Consider the following 17117-nt stretch of genomic DNA (forward strand, 5'->3'; position numbering starts at 1 on the left):
GATACAGCACTAGACACAATGTTCCGGAGGAGGTTCCGAGATAGGGAAAATGGGACTGGGAAGTCTGGGGGAATCTAACTAGAACGTGCACCTCATGTCCCTCAGTGCAACTGTAACAGAGGATGCGGGAGTGGGGGACGGACAGAGCTTAGTGTATTATCTTTGCCACTTCTTAGTGTGTTTGCAAACTTCCTAAACTGAGACCTTCACTTTGAAGCAACAGCGTGTCTGCATTCCCCCCACTGCCTCACTCGCTGGTTCATGAAGGAGTGTCTGAGATCCCAGTCCTTGCTTCTGAGTGCTCTCCAGCCAGAGGAGTGGCCCTGTCTGAGAGCATCATCTCCTCTTCTGCACACGAGTAGGTTGGTAAAGTCTTTTTTTGTTGTTTTGGTGCTGGGGAGGCGCTGGGTCTCACACATGCTAATAAGCACGTTATTATTCAGCCGTAGCCTTGGCTTTTTACTTTTTTTTTTTTTTTCAATTTTTAAAGATTCAAAAATAAGCCAGACAGTGGTGGCACAGGCTTTTAGTCCCAGCACTTGAGAGGCAGAGGCAAGTTAGATCAATGAATTCAAGGCCCGCCAGGGCTACACAGAGAAAAAAACCTGTCTTGAAAACACAAAACAAAAGACTTAAAAATATTTTAATATTTAACTGTTTTCTTTGTGTATGTGTGCAAGCACTCTCATGGTACAAGACAAGGGTGGTGGCTGGAAGCTACTCTGTGAGAGTCAGTTCTTTTCTACATGCATGTCCCAGGGATTGAACTCAGCTTGCCAGGTTTGCTGTTAATCACCTTCACCTGCTGAGCCATCACACAGGCCCCACTCCTACTTAAACAGGACTGTCGCACAGTTTCCAAGTCTCAGGAGAGCAGAGAGAAGAAATATGGAAAGTCATGAGGATGGATTTCATGCAGGAGAGAAGTACGTTAATTTAAATCAAATCTTGGCTGGCATCAGGAGGGACACAGGCAGACCGGGATGTCACAGTAGTTGTTCCTTACTCTCTGCTGGGCCGCCTTCCCCCCTTCCTGATGGGTTATTTCTAAATGACTAAGTTATTTTTAAATGCCTCCTAAGTGGCCGCAGGTGAAATTGTAGCTCTGGTGGTTTGGAGGGAAAGTCAGAGCATGCGGTTGGGCAGATGGTGCCTGTACGTTCTCCTGTCCCTTGCAAGGCTTTCAGAATGAGGCAAAATTAAAGCAGGGCTGCTGTTGAAAGCCACTGGGTGTGACCCAAGAAGGTGCCAAGAGCAGGACCCGAATATAGACCCCGCCCTGTTGGGTAGAAGCCTACAGAACCGATGCTCACAAGCTCAACGTAAGCCATGCATCGCACAAGTGACCTGTTCCCTTGCTTTGTAGAGTGTTCAGAAGTGGTTGATAATTGTCCTTAGGTACATGTGCGAATTGCTTTCTAGATGTCTTCTGAAGGTCCTTGTCTATACGTGACAAAGAATCACCAATCCATTCTCTGCCTTCAGTTATCCGGAGGCAGACAGGAGGAGTTGGGGGTCATTTGGCCTCCATCTTTGTTTCTTACGTACGCCATCACGTTTCTGCAAGCAGGGGAGTAGGCGCAGGAATTTGGACAAATGTGATTTCTTTCAGCATCAACTTGTTTCTGGGATTTTTTTTTTCCCCCTTGTCTTAGCAGTTCAAAATAGCAACTGGTTGGGCATGGTAGCACATGCCTTTAATCCCAGCAATTGGGAGGCAGAGACAGGTGGATCCGAGTTTGAGGCCAGCCTGGTCTACAGAGGGCATTTCAGGGGGTGGGGGAGGGGGGAGAGTAACTGGACAGGTGTTTTAAGACATTGTGAAGAAGGTGAAGGGAATAAGACTTAAGAAGGAAGGCTGACTTGGCCCGTAGAGACCCAGCAGCCATGGGCACAACCCTGGCAGCCTCACACAGTCCCGACTAGATGTCTGGCTGCGAAGCTTCCTTTTTTGTGGTTTTGGTTTTAATTGGGAATGGGAGGAGCCACTGTGTCTTTGTATCCTTACCTGGGGAACACTGGGTAGTTTATTGGTAATAAAAGACCTCCTACTGTTCTCTTCCCCCGCCTGCTTCTATTTACCCATTGCCTGTGGTCCTCTTGGTGAAAGTGGTCCTAGGGTTTGTGATTATCAGCACAGTAGTGGGAAGATCCGCCTGCCAAGTGTCCTTGTGCTCTTGTGCTTCCTGCCTAGCCTGAGGCCCCGAGTTTCATTCTATCCATCACACACGGTGGAAGAAGAGAGCCAACTTTTGTAATGGTGCTCTTAAGGATTCTGTGGGCCGGCCTGGGGAGTTATCAATTCCTCCGGCATAGTTTTTGGGAAAGGGAATGAGATTATGTCTGTGGTGGAAGTTTTAAAATGCTTTTGTATATTCTTTGAAAAATTCATATGATAGATTTTGATCATACTGTTTTACACACACACACACACACACACACACACACACACAGAGCACAATTTGTGGGGCCTGCCCTGGAGTGTGGTTGATACCTCAGTATCCCTACACTGGAGACAACTGATTTCCTTCTCCCAGCGGATATCTATTTCAGGATTCTTGATTAGGGGCGGGACTTTGTACCGGCTCCTCCTCCTCCCTGCAGGTGGTTTGTCTGGCTTGAACTTGCACAGGTTTTGCGCATGCTGTCACAGTCTCCGTGAGTTTGTATGTGGGTTGGTTCTGTCGTGTCTGGAAAGTGCCTTTTCCTTGAAGTCATTCACCACCTCTGGCTCTTACAGTCTTTCTGTCCGCTCTGCTGTGTGAATCCCGAGCCTGCAAGAGTGTCATACAGACATCTCGTTTAGGGATAAGCAGTTCCAAGTCTGAGAGACACTCAGTGTCCACACTGTCCAGTTGCACGTCTCTGGGTGAGTTCCCATCTCTTCTGAGAGATGCGCATTGGGATGACCTATGGGTGCAGCAACATGCCATCGAGAGTCTTTGGGTTGCCATGGTCACTTAGCAGCATAATAGTGACAGGCTCTCCCCTCAGGTCTGGGACCTACCTGTTGTCAAGGTTTTGGCTTGATTAGCCGTGTCAGGTCCCATTTGCTGAGGTGCAAACAGTGATTGGATGCCCCTATAACCTTCATGCCACTGCTGCACCAGAGGCTGGGCCTTGAAGGTGGCTTGTTACTTTCTTCACAGGGTTTGTAGCTGGGCGACATTGATGATGACTTCCCTCACCCCTCTTAGAGAGTTGCAGCTCCTGCAGCAAGAGGCATGCTAGCCAGTGGGGTGAAGCTTCCAGCTGAGCTCCCAGGAGATTTCTCCCTGTTCAATAAAGCAGTTGTTGCCTGTGTCAAACATGGACTGCTGCCACTGCTCCACACCCAAACAAGACAAAACAATACAAATTCAAAATTCTTAAACCACTTATTTTCAACAGTAACAGCCAGAGGTTCCCAAAGTGTGCGCTTTCTCTCTCTCTCTCTCTCTCTCTCTCTCCCCCCCTTCTCTCTCTCTTTTGTTTTGTTGTTGTTTTTCTTTTTGTTTTTTGAGACAGGGTTTCTCTGTGTAGCCCTGGCTGTCCTGGAACTCTGTAGACCAGGCTGGCCTCGAACTCAGAAATCTGCCTGCCTCTGCCTCTGCCTCTCCCACCTTCTCTTTTTTGCACGTTTCTCCAAAGTAGCATGGAATTCTGCTTTGGCCTGATCTTTGACTTTGATCTCTCTCTTGGCTGGAGTAAAAAACCATCCACCTGTTACTCAGAGCCAGTACAACTTTGGGCCAAGTTGAGACTTTCCTCTTCTGAATCTGAGGCTCACAAATGATTGTCAACCTCAACCTGTAACCCTGAGAAGAGGAAGTGTGTCAATGGGGTCTTTTGTGTGACCACGCCTCTGCTTGCTTTCTAAGATGTCAAGGGTGTGTGAAGACTACCACTGCTGTTGGATGCCTGAATGATGTGGCCAAGAGAGTGCCTGCAGTAATTGTTCTGTTTCTACAACCTCACTTGTGTAGGATGCAGCCTTCTCAGGAGGGGGTGTCCATTGGACCTTCCCCTTGCACCTGCAGTGAGCTCTCTGACTCCTGACTGTATGGTGCAATTCTTTTCCATGCTCACTTGGGACGAATGCTTATGCAGTTTGTTTTGTTCCGTTCTTCATCTTTGCTTGAGCCAAGCCCGGGCTTTCTGAGTTTTACATTGGGGTGTTGCAAACATTTGAGGATCGAGTTAACGCCCAAGGTTGAAGTCTGCAGTACATGTGTTGTCTCTGCAGCTCCAGCCATCCTTGTACAAATGCTACAGGGTGGGTCTCCATTAAAATCAAACCCAAACCAAGCCACCAAACCAGCAACGTACCCAGTGTTAACAGGGGGAGGGGGAAATGAGAGTATCACCATGATACCCACTAAACTACTGGTCCCCATGGTCTCTCCGTGGTGTTTGTCACAATTTGGGTTATGCTGCTGCAGTGTCCTGCCTATGTGCACCTTGCTTTCTTGCTGCCGGAAGCTGGGCCTGTTCCAGGTGTGCCTCACCTGGTTCCTACTTCATGAGATTGTCCAGGGCCACAGACTCGAGACAGCAGAGTCCATTGTCTGTGAATTAGGTCAATAGCAGTAAGCTTTTAATCTCAAAAACTTCTCCACGTCTGTAATGTTTTCACTGTAGAATTATTTCTCAACTAGGACAACTCCTTATCAACCAAGAGTTATCTAGTTCAAGAGTTATCTAGTTCAAGATAGTAGTGCCAAAGGTGAGGAATCTGTAGTAGAAAGTTGGCGCTGTGAAGGTCATGTGTTCCTTGGTGTGGGTTTGAGTGAAGAGAAACTGTGGGGGGGGTGCGGTAGGGGGGAAGCACCTGCTATATTCTAAAGGAATCTCTTCCAGTAGATGTGCATGGGATGGGACTGTAGCATAGGAGAGAACGTGCTATTTAAAGCCATGGTACCATTAATACTACAATGGATTACCCACATCCAGGTCTGGACTTCCTTAGGAACAGGACCCTGCCCTGACTTTCCCAAGCCAGGCTTCTATACCTGTAAGCCAACCTGTTACAAGCAAGAAGAGGAAAACTGTGGTTGCTGAACTGCTTCTAGATTTGAATATTCATAGTGATTTATTAGATCCATTCTAAAATCACTAGGGTCCTGAGTATTTGTGGGGGTTGAATGGGGAGTTAGCGTCTAACGTATCTGAGGGAGGCCTTGAACTCTGTGTGGCCAAGGATGGCCCCCTCCTTTCTTTCCATCTCCAGCTCTGGAGTTAAAGATGGTCTAGTTACTTACTTTTCTCTTTGTGGACAAAACGCCATGCCCCAGACAACTTGAAAGTAAGAATCTATTGGGGGAACATAGCACTGTAGTCACAGATGAGAGCTCACATCCACAGAGAGAACGCAGAGGAGACTCGGAATGGCAAGGGTTTCTGAAATCTCAGAAACTGAAAGTCCCGCCTCAGTGCTGTTGAGGCCACGCCCCCTAATTCTCCCCATGAACCCAGCAACTTGGGGACCAAGGCTCAAATGCTCTCATGGGGCATTTCACTCAAATCACCTCAGCTGCATGAGCCACCATGCTTGTTCTACATGGTGCTGAGTACACAGATTTTGGGGGCAGTAGGCAAGCACTCTTATCAACTGAGCTACCTCATCAGCCCTCTTCTGAGTTCTTAAAACAAACAAACAACAAACAAAAAATGAACAACAGCACACCACATATCAGAAAACCAGTTGCAGTTGTGTCTTGGAAGTTGCTAGAGAATCCTCATGTGAGGTACGTTACGTAGCCCCGGTGAGCAGGTGCAGGGACAGCGCCCTCAGATGGGGTACGTGCCCTCTGTTTTGTGGGTGTGTGATTAGAGCTTATTCCTTTCTGGGAAGAAAGGGCAGCAATAGGTTGAAGTCTTGATGGTTGTGTGGGGTCAGCGGACCACACTTTCCCTATGTCAAGACCTGTAATATTCATCTTGCTCCAAAGGTGGAAGGAGCCTTAGATAATGGAGAATGAAGGAGGGTGGCCAGCTAGGTCCTGACATACCTGGGGAGGTATAACTGCCATCCCCGAGGTGGTGGGCTAGTGTTAAGATCCTTTGGTCAGTAGTTCAAGATATAAGTAGTACTTATATCTACTCACCCTTAGGTGGGCCTTTGGGTTTGACGATGCCTGCAGTGGTCTCCTAGGTTCCCCTAGGGACTAAATGAATTCAACATGAGGGCTTCCAAGTTTCAATGTGTAACATATGGTCTTTATACTACTTTATCGTCATGAATTTTCTTTTGGGTATGTTTCTTGACTCCTCTGTTGCTGAATTGTAGAAATGAGTTTGGGGTTTTGTTTTGTTTTGTTTTTTTCTACTCCACAGTGGTTAGGAATGCCAGTAGGAAATCATCAAGCTGGTAAATTGATAATTTTTAAAAACAGCTTGAATCATTTGAAACGCTGATGGTAGACGCACAGTCGAACTACCTCTGCTCGATCTGCATAGCTGTGCAGGGCACAGGTCATTTACCTCCTGTATCTGTGGATTTACCCTTTCCAGACAGTTTGTGAAATAGATGTCTCCAGTATGTAATCCTTTTTGTTTGGCCTTGGCCACTCCCCACAATGTTTCTGAGGTTTATTCTTGTCGGAGGAACCATTGAACATACCAGTGATTTTATTTTTTGAGGTTCATTCTTGTCGGAGGAACCATTGAACATACCAGTGACTTTATCTTTCTTGTTCCTGAGGTGGTCACTTACATATGTATCATGTTTTGTCTGACCCTATACCAGTTGATAGACATCTGGGTTGTTTGGCTATGATAAACAGTGCTGCTGTGCAGAGGGATGGGTACGGCTTCATCTGAGTTACTGTTTCCCTGTTAACTGATTTCCTGTTGCTGTGGTAAGATAACCAACAAGAAGAACCCCTTCCCAGGGGAGGAGAGTGGGGGAGGATGGCAGGGGAGGATGGCAGGGGAGGGATGATTTATTTTGGCTCACAGTTCAAAGGTCCAGTAGCCCACCTGCTGGGAGGGGCCTGGAGGAAGGAGCTTGAGGCAGCCACAGGGAATGAAGACTTGTTACACTTGTCCTACAGTCCAGGACTTAAGCTGAGGGCGTGACGCCATCTTCCTTTAGCCTGGGTCTTCCTTCTTCATGAACCCAGTCAAGATAACCACTCACAGGTGTGCCCAGAGGCCTGTCTCCTAGGTGACTCTAGAGCCTGTCAAATTACCAATCAATATTAACCATCTCAGATTTCTTTAATTTTTTTTTTAACCTACTCAGGAGGTTCTGATTAAACTCTCAGGAGTTTTTCTTTCCTTTGTTGATGTCTAGGGATTGCATGGCTCGACTATTTGTACAATAAACTCTGGCTTATGTTGTTGTTGTTTTTTTTTTAACATAACTGACGGCCTTACAAAGTGAATATACCTCCCATTATGGCTGGTCTCTGCATCTCCACCTGTGGTTGGTAGAACGTTTTTTATTCTCTCCTGGAAATCGCTGGCCACTGAAAATGGAATTCCTATGAACCACACTTTTGAAAAAAGAGAGTATTATTTGCCTCTCTACCGGATTGTTCAGAAGATCAAAGGAGAGGTGACATTGTAGGCTTTGTGTCGCAAAAAACGTTACTGGATATTAGGTTCTCCAAGTTTTTCAGTTGTTAAATGTAATGCTTGAGTATCCATCTCAGATTTTAAGATGAGAACATGTCTGCATTTTGGTAAAATGTGTACGTTAGGCTTCAACATGTTCCACTTGCTTATAAAAGGCAATTTTTACTCGAATTGTGAGCTTTCTCCATATGTTAGGTTGCCTGTATTGTGTATTGAATTATCAGCCTTATTTAACAATGACAGACTATAATAGTTTACATATGGCAGGCAAAGTTCTCTTCTTTACTCAGAGTCGGATGGTCTGGCAAATGTCCGCTTGTGAACTTATTAAATCCAAGTCCCTGTGGGTGGCCTCTTCTAGACCTGGACATCCTGCTCTGATGCTATGGAAGCAGGAAAGGAGGGGGGGATTTGGAGGGGGGGCAGGGGCTCCAGGGAAACCACTGAGAGCAGTCTGCACAAGCATAGCCATTTCACCGTTTTGGTTTGCAGGGTGAATCCTGTGAAAGCCCTGAGCTTCTGTGTTTCACAAGAGCAGAGTGTTTCAAATGCATTCTCCTTCCTTCTTGTGGAAGGTGAGTGCTTACTGCAGGTCTGAGGGGACTGGCCCCGCTCTGAGTTTGAAATCTCATAAAGGCTCTTTATCAGCAGCACCTCACACCTGTTGAAAAGACCTTTGGACCCAGAGCTGCTCCGTGTGTTTGATCAGGTAGCAAGTCAACAAAGAGCTGTGGAGAACGGAAAGAGACCTAAGATAGGACCCTGAGGCTGGGGAACTGCACACAGTCAAATGCTCTTTGTGCTTTCTGAAAGTCCAGAGGTTTCTATTAACCCGGCTCTCCTGGTCTCTCTCTCTCTCGGTCTCTCTCTCTCTCTCTCTCTCTCTCTCTGTGTGTGTGTGTGTGTGTGTGTGTGTACATACATGAATGGGTTTGTGCATGTGTATAGAGGCCAGAGATGAGTGTTCAGTGTCTTTCTCAATCAACTCTTACCTTTTTCTTTCTCTTAGCAGAAGTCTTTCACTGAACCTAAAGCGCATCAATTAGCCCATCAATTACTTTAGACTAGCCGGCCAGCAAGCCCGCAGAGCCTCCAATTGCCGCCTCTCCCATACTGGGGTTAAAGTTGTATGCTGCTGTGCCTGGCTTTTTGTGTACATTCTGGGGGGTTCTTAACTCAGCCTGTTTCTCATGCACAGCAAGCACTTTGCCAACTGTACCATCTTCCCAACCCCCTAGGCCAGATTTATAGTAATTTGGTAATGTATAATAAATACTTCATTCTTATTAAGTAGACAAAGTTAATAAATTAGGATATGGAGCTGTGGGCTTCTTTTCTGTTGAAAATAATGTAAGTGAGTCATGGCAGACATTTGTGGTTTTGTGGTGAATATGCAAATTAATTACCATTTTATATATATATATTATTTTTTAAGCACTTTTTTGTTTGTTTGTTTGTTTTGTTTTTCAAGGCAGGGTTTCTCTCTGTAGCCCTGGATGTCCTGGAACTCACTTTGTAGACCAGGCTGGCCTTGAACTCAGAAATCTGCCTGCCTCTGCCTCCCAAGTGCTGGGATTAAAAGCATGCGCCACCACACCCGGCTTCCATTTTATATTCTAACTTTAGTGTATATATGCATGTGTGGATATGTGCATGTATATTTTGAGGTCATTCAAAATTTTCACCCACTGCAGTCTCTAGTGCATAAATTTAAAAAAATGAATAAAGTCATTCAAGCACTTGGAAGCCCTTTCCTGGAATTTTTCAGGTATGGAGTAACATTTGAGAGAACAGTCTTAGTGGATGTCTGAAGTAAATGTTCTTTTTGGACATGGCTGTTTGCTAATAAAGAAATCTGGTCTGACAGCTCTGGTGTCACTCTTTCCATGTGTTTCCAGTGTCTCAGCCCAAAGTAGGGCGTCAGAGGGACGTGACAGGTCTGAGGGGAGAGAGGAATTCAGCCGAGTTGGCATATGTGTTCTTTAAATAGTCCTCAGGATTTTTTTTAATTAGGTATTTATTTCATTTACATTTACAATGCTATCCCAAAAGTCCCCCACATGCTCCCCCACCCACCCACTCCCACTTCTTGGCCCTGGCGTTCCCCTGTACTGAGGCAGATAAAGTTTGCATGACCAATGGGCCTCTCTTTCCACTGATGGCCGAGTAGGCCATCTTCTAGTCCTCAGGATTTAAGTGAGACACTTCATATTAGTGTTTGGTGCCGTCTCCCACCTTTACAGTGGAGAACTCCAGTCGTCTGTGGGTGATGGTTAAGGAACTGTGGACAGACCAGATGACCTAAAGCCACCAATATGTGCAGAAGAAGGGAAGGCCTTCCACGGGGTCATCCCTGGGGCCTGGGAGTCTTGAAGCTCATTGGACAAGCAAGTGTGTTAGGCAGTGAGGAAGGGGCTTTGCCACCCTTTATAGCCTCTGGCCACCTTGATCTTTAAAATGATCAACTCCTGAGCATGTGGCCCCTTCCTCCTGGGACCTTGGGATTTAGCTTGGTAGCCCCCGGCTGACTTGTCTAGGGTCCTGGAGATACTGGTCCCCACAAAGGCTTTTGGACTTGCCTGGCGGTTCTTAAATCACATTCTATCTGTATGAGGGAAGAAGTCAGTCAAACCTACATCTTGTAGATTTTCCTTTTTAGGAATGAGAAGGTCGTACACATGTTATATGTATAACCCAAGTTCTGTTCCCAGCGCCTACTTCAGGAGGCCCACAACCAGTCCTGTAACTAGAGCTGGAGGAGAGCTGACCCCTTCTTCTCTTGGGCACATTCACATCATTGCACATACACATGTCATGTGTCATTAAAAATCTTTGTTTTTAAAGAGAGAGGAATTGGAAGGCTGATTTGTGACCTCCCTGGGTCACTGCTTAAGCAACCGATCATTGGTTTTGGGGGGGGGGGACAAAAAATGGAAGGGAGATGAGGGTAAAAAGAGTATGTCCATTGTTAAAACCTAAGCTCCTTACGCTGAAGCTGTCTGAGCTGCAGCTTCCTAGCTGTCTAGTGAGTTCCTAGGAAAGTTCATAGCAGCAGACTAAGTTCTCCTATCTATTGGGAAATTTAGTCCCTCTTCTGAAGATCTTTCTTATGCGTTTTAGTGCAAACAGTGGCAGTGGAGTGGGCTAAAGTCCCTTAAGCAGTTATAGGTGAAGCATCACCAGGGAAGTGGGGGCACCAGATAGCACCAAGCATCAGCCTGGGTCAGGCTGTGGCTCCTGAAGCCTGCGCTCTCAGTGTGTTAGACAAGGCACCCAAAGCCTCTTTCTCCTGTAACGCAGGGGCGATGGACAGTGCCTGCCTACTGGGTGCCAAGAGCCAGCTGAGATCATCTGGTCTGGTTATGTGTCCAGTAGGGATGTGGGGTGCCCTCCTCTTTGTCTGCCTGGTGGGACTTGTCACATGCAGGGGGGGTGAAGAAGGCTATAGATAATGTTCTCAGAAGGTTACACCTTTGCTTGCTCGAGAAAGACATTTGCTTCTTTATTTATATATATTTTTATCTGTGTGGGTGTTTGGCCCAAAAGATGTCTGTGTGCCATGTGTCTGATGCTCACAGAAGCCAGAAGAGGGCATCAGATCCCCTGGAACAAAAGGTTGTGTGTTGCCTTCTGGGTGCAGGGAATTGTACCTCTGTCCTCTAGAAGAGCAGTCTTCCCTGTCAAGCCCTGTCTCCAGGCCCTGCAGTAGCCTTTTACCGCCATATAGGAGTCATGGTGATGTTGAGAGTGGTGTTTTATGACAGAATGCCGTTTAAACTCATCGTTAAATTTTCTTTTCTGTCCAGGGAGCACGGGTCTGGCTAAGAGAAAATGGCCAGCATTTTCCGAGTACTGTAAATTCCTGTGCAGAAGGCGTCGTGGTCTTCCAGACAGACTATGGGCAGGTAAGAACAAGTCCCTGCTGCTTCCTGAAGTCGACTTCACCCATGGGCACTTGCAGTTCCCCCACGCAGGCATTCATATAGACCAGCACACTCCACCTGACTCCCTCTCGTTCATTTTTCTAACTGATAACCCAGAGCTCAGGGGGGCATAGCGTGCAGAATGTTTATGGTGGTTATGCCACCATCCTTGCAGAGGGAGAACAGCAAATGTCCCAGTCGTGTGAAGTAGAAGGACCCAGATTTCTTTCTTTCCTGGGTACCTTTTCTACCTCAAGGAGAGCTAGGCATATGGCCCAACACAGCATTGAAATGTTAATGTATAGTGTTATGGGAGTGTTTCCCAACATTTTTCTAACTTGGTTTCGTGGTTCTTGGTTGAGAACTTGACATACAACATTGTTATGTTTTGGGTTGAAAGATGGGGCGTGCCTGATTGGATCTATAAGAAAAGCTCAGAAGATCAATACTTAGTGATTGTTTTTTCATGCCATTTTCTCTTGAAACCCTTAAACTTCCTTGGTGTCTTCTGTGTGGTCAGGATAGAAAGACCAAGCACTGCAGACAGTTGCTTTTAAAAACACCAGCAATATTCCCCCCCCACACACACACACATAGTTTGTGAGGCTAAAAGGTTCTTTCTGTCTCACTTGGGAGTCCCAGATGGACTGTCATTTTCCAGGTGGATTTGTTACCTGGGGAGGGGACAGAGAGACCATATACCTCACGGCTGTCTGCAGCATGGATGTTGCCACTTCCCCAGCCTCTGGTGGTGTACTGTGATCCGTCAGCTATGCTGCTGGAGTGGAGGCCCAGTTATCTCCCAAAGTGTACTTTACCTGAAAGGACGGTCGGAGTGTTTTGTTTCTCTATTAGAGTCTAGCTTCCCCTCCCACCTTCCCCAGATGAGCACTCGGCTCCTTTCAGACCCCGTCAGCTCTTCTCTAGAGGATATGAAAAGGGAAAACGGTAAACAGCATGCCACTAGCATAAATATGTTCCAGAAAGCACTATAGAATAAACGTTATTAGCATTCTTTTCTTTTTAGTTTTGTTTTGAGTCCAAATCTGGATTGATTTTATTTATTTATCCTTTTAAACATAAAAAGAAAACCATGCTGAAGACGTGCAGCACGGGCTCCTGGCGAGAAGGCTCAGTGGTTAAGAGTATGTGATGTTCTAAGGAAGACCAGAATTTGCATGCCAGGAGCCATGGAAGGTGGCTTACCACCACCTGTAACTCCAACTCCGGGGAATCCAGTGCCCTCTTCTGGCCTCTTGAGCACCCCACATACATGGTGTGCACACAGACAGACACACATGTGCACACAAAGCAAAGCAAAGCACGTGATTTTAGCCTTTGCAGCTTACCCACTGACCTTTGTGTACTTCAGTGGTTACATAGACTCACATTCCAAGGCCGATCTTCATAACTTCTTTGTCCCACAGCATTGCTGCTTTAGAGGAGACGCACACACGCACGCACACACACACACACACCTTCTTCCCATGTCTGCTATCTGGTAAGTAGCTTTACTTCTTTTGCCAGTGATTTTGGCAAATACTTTATAGGAGCGGCATCATACCGCGGCTGCCCTGAGACTAGCTTGTTGCACTCAGGACAATGCCCTTGATGTTTCGTTTCTAGTTGCGCTTTGCTTGCGTGGCAGCGGCTCCCAACAGGACCGCTGTTGCTGTGCATTATGGTCACAGTCTGTGCCACAGGAGTACACTGCTGGCCCTGGTGATTAGATGGCTCTCAGTGGTGGAGAGTGGAGCTGGGTGTTCAGGTCACCCTTGACAGTATTTATAGAATGTGGGCTTAGCAAGGGCTGGAGTGGACTAATATGAACCTAAATTCAAAAGCAACACAGAATCCTGACCTCCACATCTTCCCTTGGTCACTGAGTGTATGGTTTACGTTATCCAGTCCGGCACTCCGAATATAACACATATGATTAGCTTGGTGATTTGGGTAGGAATTGCAGGGTTCCCGCTGTGAGAAATGTGAGGACCACTCAAAGAACAGGTTCAGGCTTAGCTCAAGAACTGGCAGAGGCTGGCGAAGCAGCGCTCAGCCCAGATGCTCACACATCCAACCACAAGCCCAAAATTGAAGGAGCAAAGTACACGTAGGGGAAGCTATAAACTCTCAAGGTTCACCTGACCCCAGTGACATGGCTCCTCCTGTGCCCTCCTAAAAGTTCCAGGGTTCCCCTAAACTGGTAACCAACTGGGAACAAGTGTTCAGAACACCAGAGCCTCTGGGGGGCATTTCTTTTCAAACCACCCCAATTTACTTCTTGGACAGTAATCTCTGGACAGTTTGTGAGTTTTCAGGAAGCTTTGCTGTTTCTTCAGAGTGCAGACGTAGCTAAGACGAGAGAGAGAGAGAGAGAGAGAGAGAGAGAGAGAGAGAGAGAGAGAGAGAGAGAGACTGAGACTCACTGAGCTTTGTCTTTTCAAGAGCCCGCAGGTGTACTGACAGTCACCAGGCACCCTCCAGGGAATTGAGAAGTACATTCTAAATTAGATTTTTCACTTGAGGAGATGGAAATATTTTATCTGTTTAGAGAAAATATTCTGTTTAGAGAATGCGTAATTTCATGGCTTTCAACTAGCCTACAGTGTATCAGCTTACCTAACTGTATGTTAAGGCGAGGTGGTTTGATTCACTTCAGTCAACTTCATCAAAGCGATGGCTCTGTGCGAGGGTTGCGGTGATTTTCTGTCTGCTTTCTCTTTATTCTGGGTCTCCTAATATTTACTGGCTAGGAGTCTAATCAGCAGAAACCCTATAAGCCCCTGCCCTCTTCCATCTCTTCTGTCTCTTTCTGACAAGTGTAATTAGATTGGCTTTCACAGGCTATCTCACGTTAATAACCCTTCAGTAAAAGCCATTAGGTTCTTTGGAGTTGTCTCTATCCCCTGACAAAGACTTCTTCCAGTCACACTAATTACTAATAATCCCACCTCCCACTGAACCAGCTCTAACCTGATTTTGTCTGACCTTCTAGTTTGACCTGTTGTAGTTAATGCCGTGGACCTAATTCTGCGAAACATATGAATGAGCTAATTAGTGTAGTGACTTTCCATTTAAGGTTGTTTTGATTCTTTTTTGTCTTTGCTCTCTTCCACCCTAGCTACTTCTTTGTTGCCCGCCCCTCCTGACACATTCTCTTGACTTCCTCTCGTTTACAAATGTTTTATGTCCTTTGTACATCTTGTGAACATGGGTAGCTTTGGGCCACTTAGTCCTGCTGCTCCACAAAATAAGTGTCTGAGCACATTCCTGGCTCCCGGAGAGATCTCACCAGGCCTGTTGAATGCTGGACCTGAACAGTGGAGCAGCCCAGACTCTGTCCTATAGCAAAGCTAGCCCTGCAAGTCACTGGGAACTGGACAACTAGAACTCAGTGGTCAGAAGTCAGAAGGGACTGTGCAGGCCGTTGACACTTAAGCTGAGCTATCATCTCTCAAGCTCAGGAACGCCCGTGCGGTTGACTGCCAGGAGACTGCATTCTAGACTTCACTTGCTGGGGCGGCTGTCTGGCAAGGCAGCTGTCATGGTAGAGTCTGCAGCACGAGAGGATGCGATGTCATGGACCGACTTCTTTTATTGCTGGGATGGGAAGTAGGGAGCGGCAGCTGGTATGTCATCGTCCTCCCCACCCAACCCCCACCCCACTTCTAGGTAGCCTGACAAGAACTGCTAGGTATTGAATTGTGGGGTGTGGGGGGGGGGGGAGGCTTGCCAGGAAATAGCCTGACTTAAGAAGCTGGAGGAAAAGGAGTTTATGAACCACATCTGTGCTATCAAAGTGAAATTGTAAATTGTATCATTAGGATGCCATGACTGGAAAACCCAAATGCTGAGATTGAGAAGTAAGCTTCTAGTGATCTCATCTAGCTCAGCTGGAGTTCCCTGGCTTATGTATAGTTTTAAAATTGTGTGTGTGTGTGTGTTGTACACTCCACATGGAGGACAGAAGACAACATCAAGTGTTGTATGTCAGAAGCCATACACTTCATTTGAGGCCGAGAACGCTTGTTGGTCAGTAACTGCCAAGTAGCGTGGGCAGACAGGACAATGACCCCATGGCTCGATCTGGCTTTGCCTCTCCAGTTCCGGCTTACAAGGACCCCCCACCACATCTGTCTGATTTTGCTTGGTTCTGGGGGTGGAACTCAGGTCTTGGTGATGGTAAAGCAAGGATGCTGTGCCCCGAGCTGTCTCCTCAGGAGTTAGTTTGCTTTCCTGCGTATGTATTTTCTGGCCCTTCCTCCCTTGTTTTTAAATGCTCGCCACCCTGTATGGAGAGGGAAACATTTTCAGTTATATCAAGGACGGCTTTCCTATTTCTTACTCAAGAGGAACAGAACAGAGCGTCAGTTGCAGGTTAGCTCTGTGTAACCCTTCAGGTCTTGGAGGTCCTTGGACTGAAGCTGTGGCTTCCAATGGAAGCACCCCGTGGATTCGGTTAAACCATGTGCAATGCAATTGCTCAGTGTAGGGGTCAAAAGGACTTGCACACCAGTGGATTTGTGATTCAGCCTAATACCACGAAATGGCTCCTTGTTTTCCTTGCTCTTTTAGATTATTGATCTGTGTATGATTTAAAGATAAGATTTTTTTTTTTTTTGGCTAGCTTACAGTGACATTCACCAAAATAAAAGGGTGGGTTTGTTTGTTTGTTTGTTTTGCTTTATTTTCATTTGTTTTGCATTCCAGCTGGGAGGCAAAGCTTAGCCCTGACCCTGTACAGCCTGTAGGTCTGTAGCACAGCCTGCCTGTATATCATTGTCGCTAGCAGCTACAAACCTGCCTTGCACCTTTTCTAGTGGGTGGCTGGCTGAAGGGTGTGCCATGATTACAGTGTCCAAGTGTAAGCTGGGAGGAAAATGAACGGATGCATGTTGAGGTTTTTCTTTTCGGACTGGAACTCGACCTGTCTTCTGTTCTGTGTCTTTGGTGTGTGTGTGTGTTTTTTTTTTTTTTTGGCGTGTTTCTTTATGTGTTTATATGTGCTACGTGAAACATCCCGTTCTAACCGCGCTTAGTGGCCGTCTCACACACGTCGTGGTGCAGCCCTCTTCACTACATCTGTCTAAAACTTTTAACATCTGAAGCAAAACTTTGGGCCTGGTAGTAAGCCGCAGCCCCTTGTGCCGTGCATTTTAAAGCTACGTTGCTCTTGTTGGGCACATTAAAAAAATAATAATGACGCTAGTGATAGAGAATAGTTAGTGGAGGTGGGGAGTGCTTGCTTATTAGCATGTTAAGGGCTGTGGGTTTGACATCCAATGACACATAGACACATGTACACACACAGCCATTTTTTTTTTTTTGGAGTGATTCTGGGAGACATAGTTTTATAGCCCAGATCCCAGCATGGACAGATGAGGGGCCCATGAACCCCACTCCCATCTGAGAAGCTACTGGCAACTGAAAGATGGTGGGTGGGGGAGGAGCGGTTCTCTTCAGTGATATGGCCCCTCAGAGACTACCCGTGCCCCACTAGTTCCCCCCCCCCCCCCGCCCCCGCCATGCACATGCAGGCTGCACTGTGTGGACATGGCAGCTCTAGAAAAAGAAAATGAGAGAGCACATTAAGTTGAGAGGAAAAATATGTGTGGAGAAGACAGGATAGCTGGG

General features: G+C 46.6%; 1 protein-coding gene across 1 annotated transcript in view; it reads left to right on the forward strand.

Annotated features, from left to right (window-relative positions):
• The window catches only part of Myo10 (myosin X), a 191124-nt gene that overhangs the window by 32510 nt on the left and 141497 nt on the right, over nucleotides 1-17117 (forward strand). The window contains exon 2 of the mRNA NM_019472.2: nucleotides 11367-11465. Within this exon, the coding sequence (NP_062345.2) occupies nucleotides 11367-11465 (99 nt within the window). The remainder of the gene's footprint in view (nucleotides 1-11366; nucleotides 11466-17117) is intronic.

This window comes from Mus musculus, chromosome 15, assembly GCF_000001635.26.
Source record: "Mus musculus strain C57BL/6J chromosome 15, GRCm38.p6 C57BL/6J".
Taxonomy (NCBI): domain Eukaryota; kingdom Metazoa; phylum Chordata; class Mammalia; order Rodentia; family Muridae; genus Mus; species Mus musculus.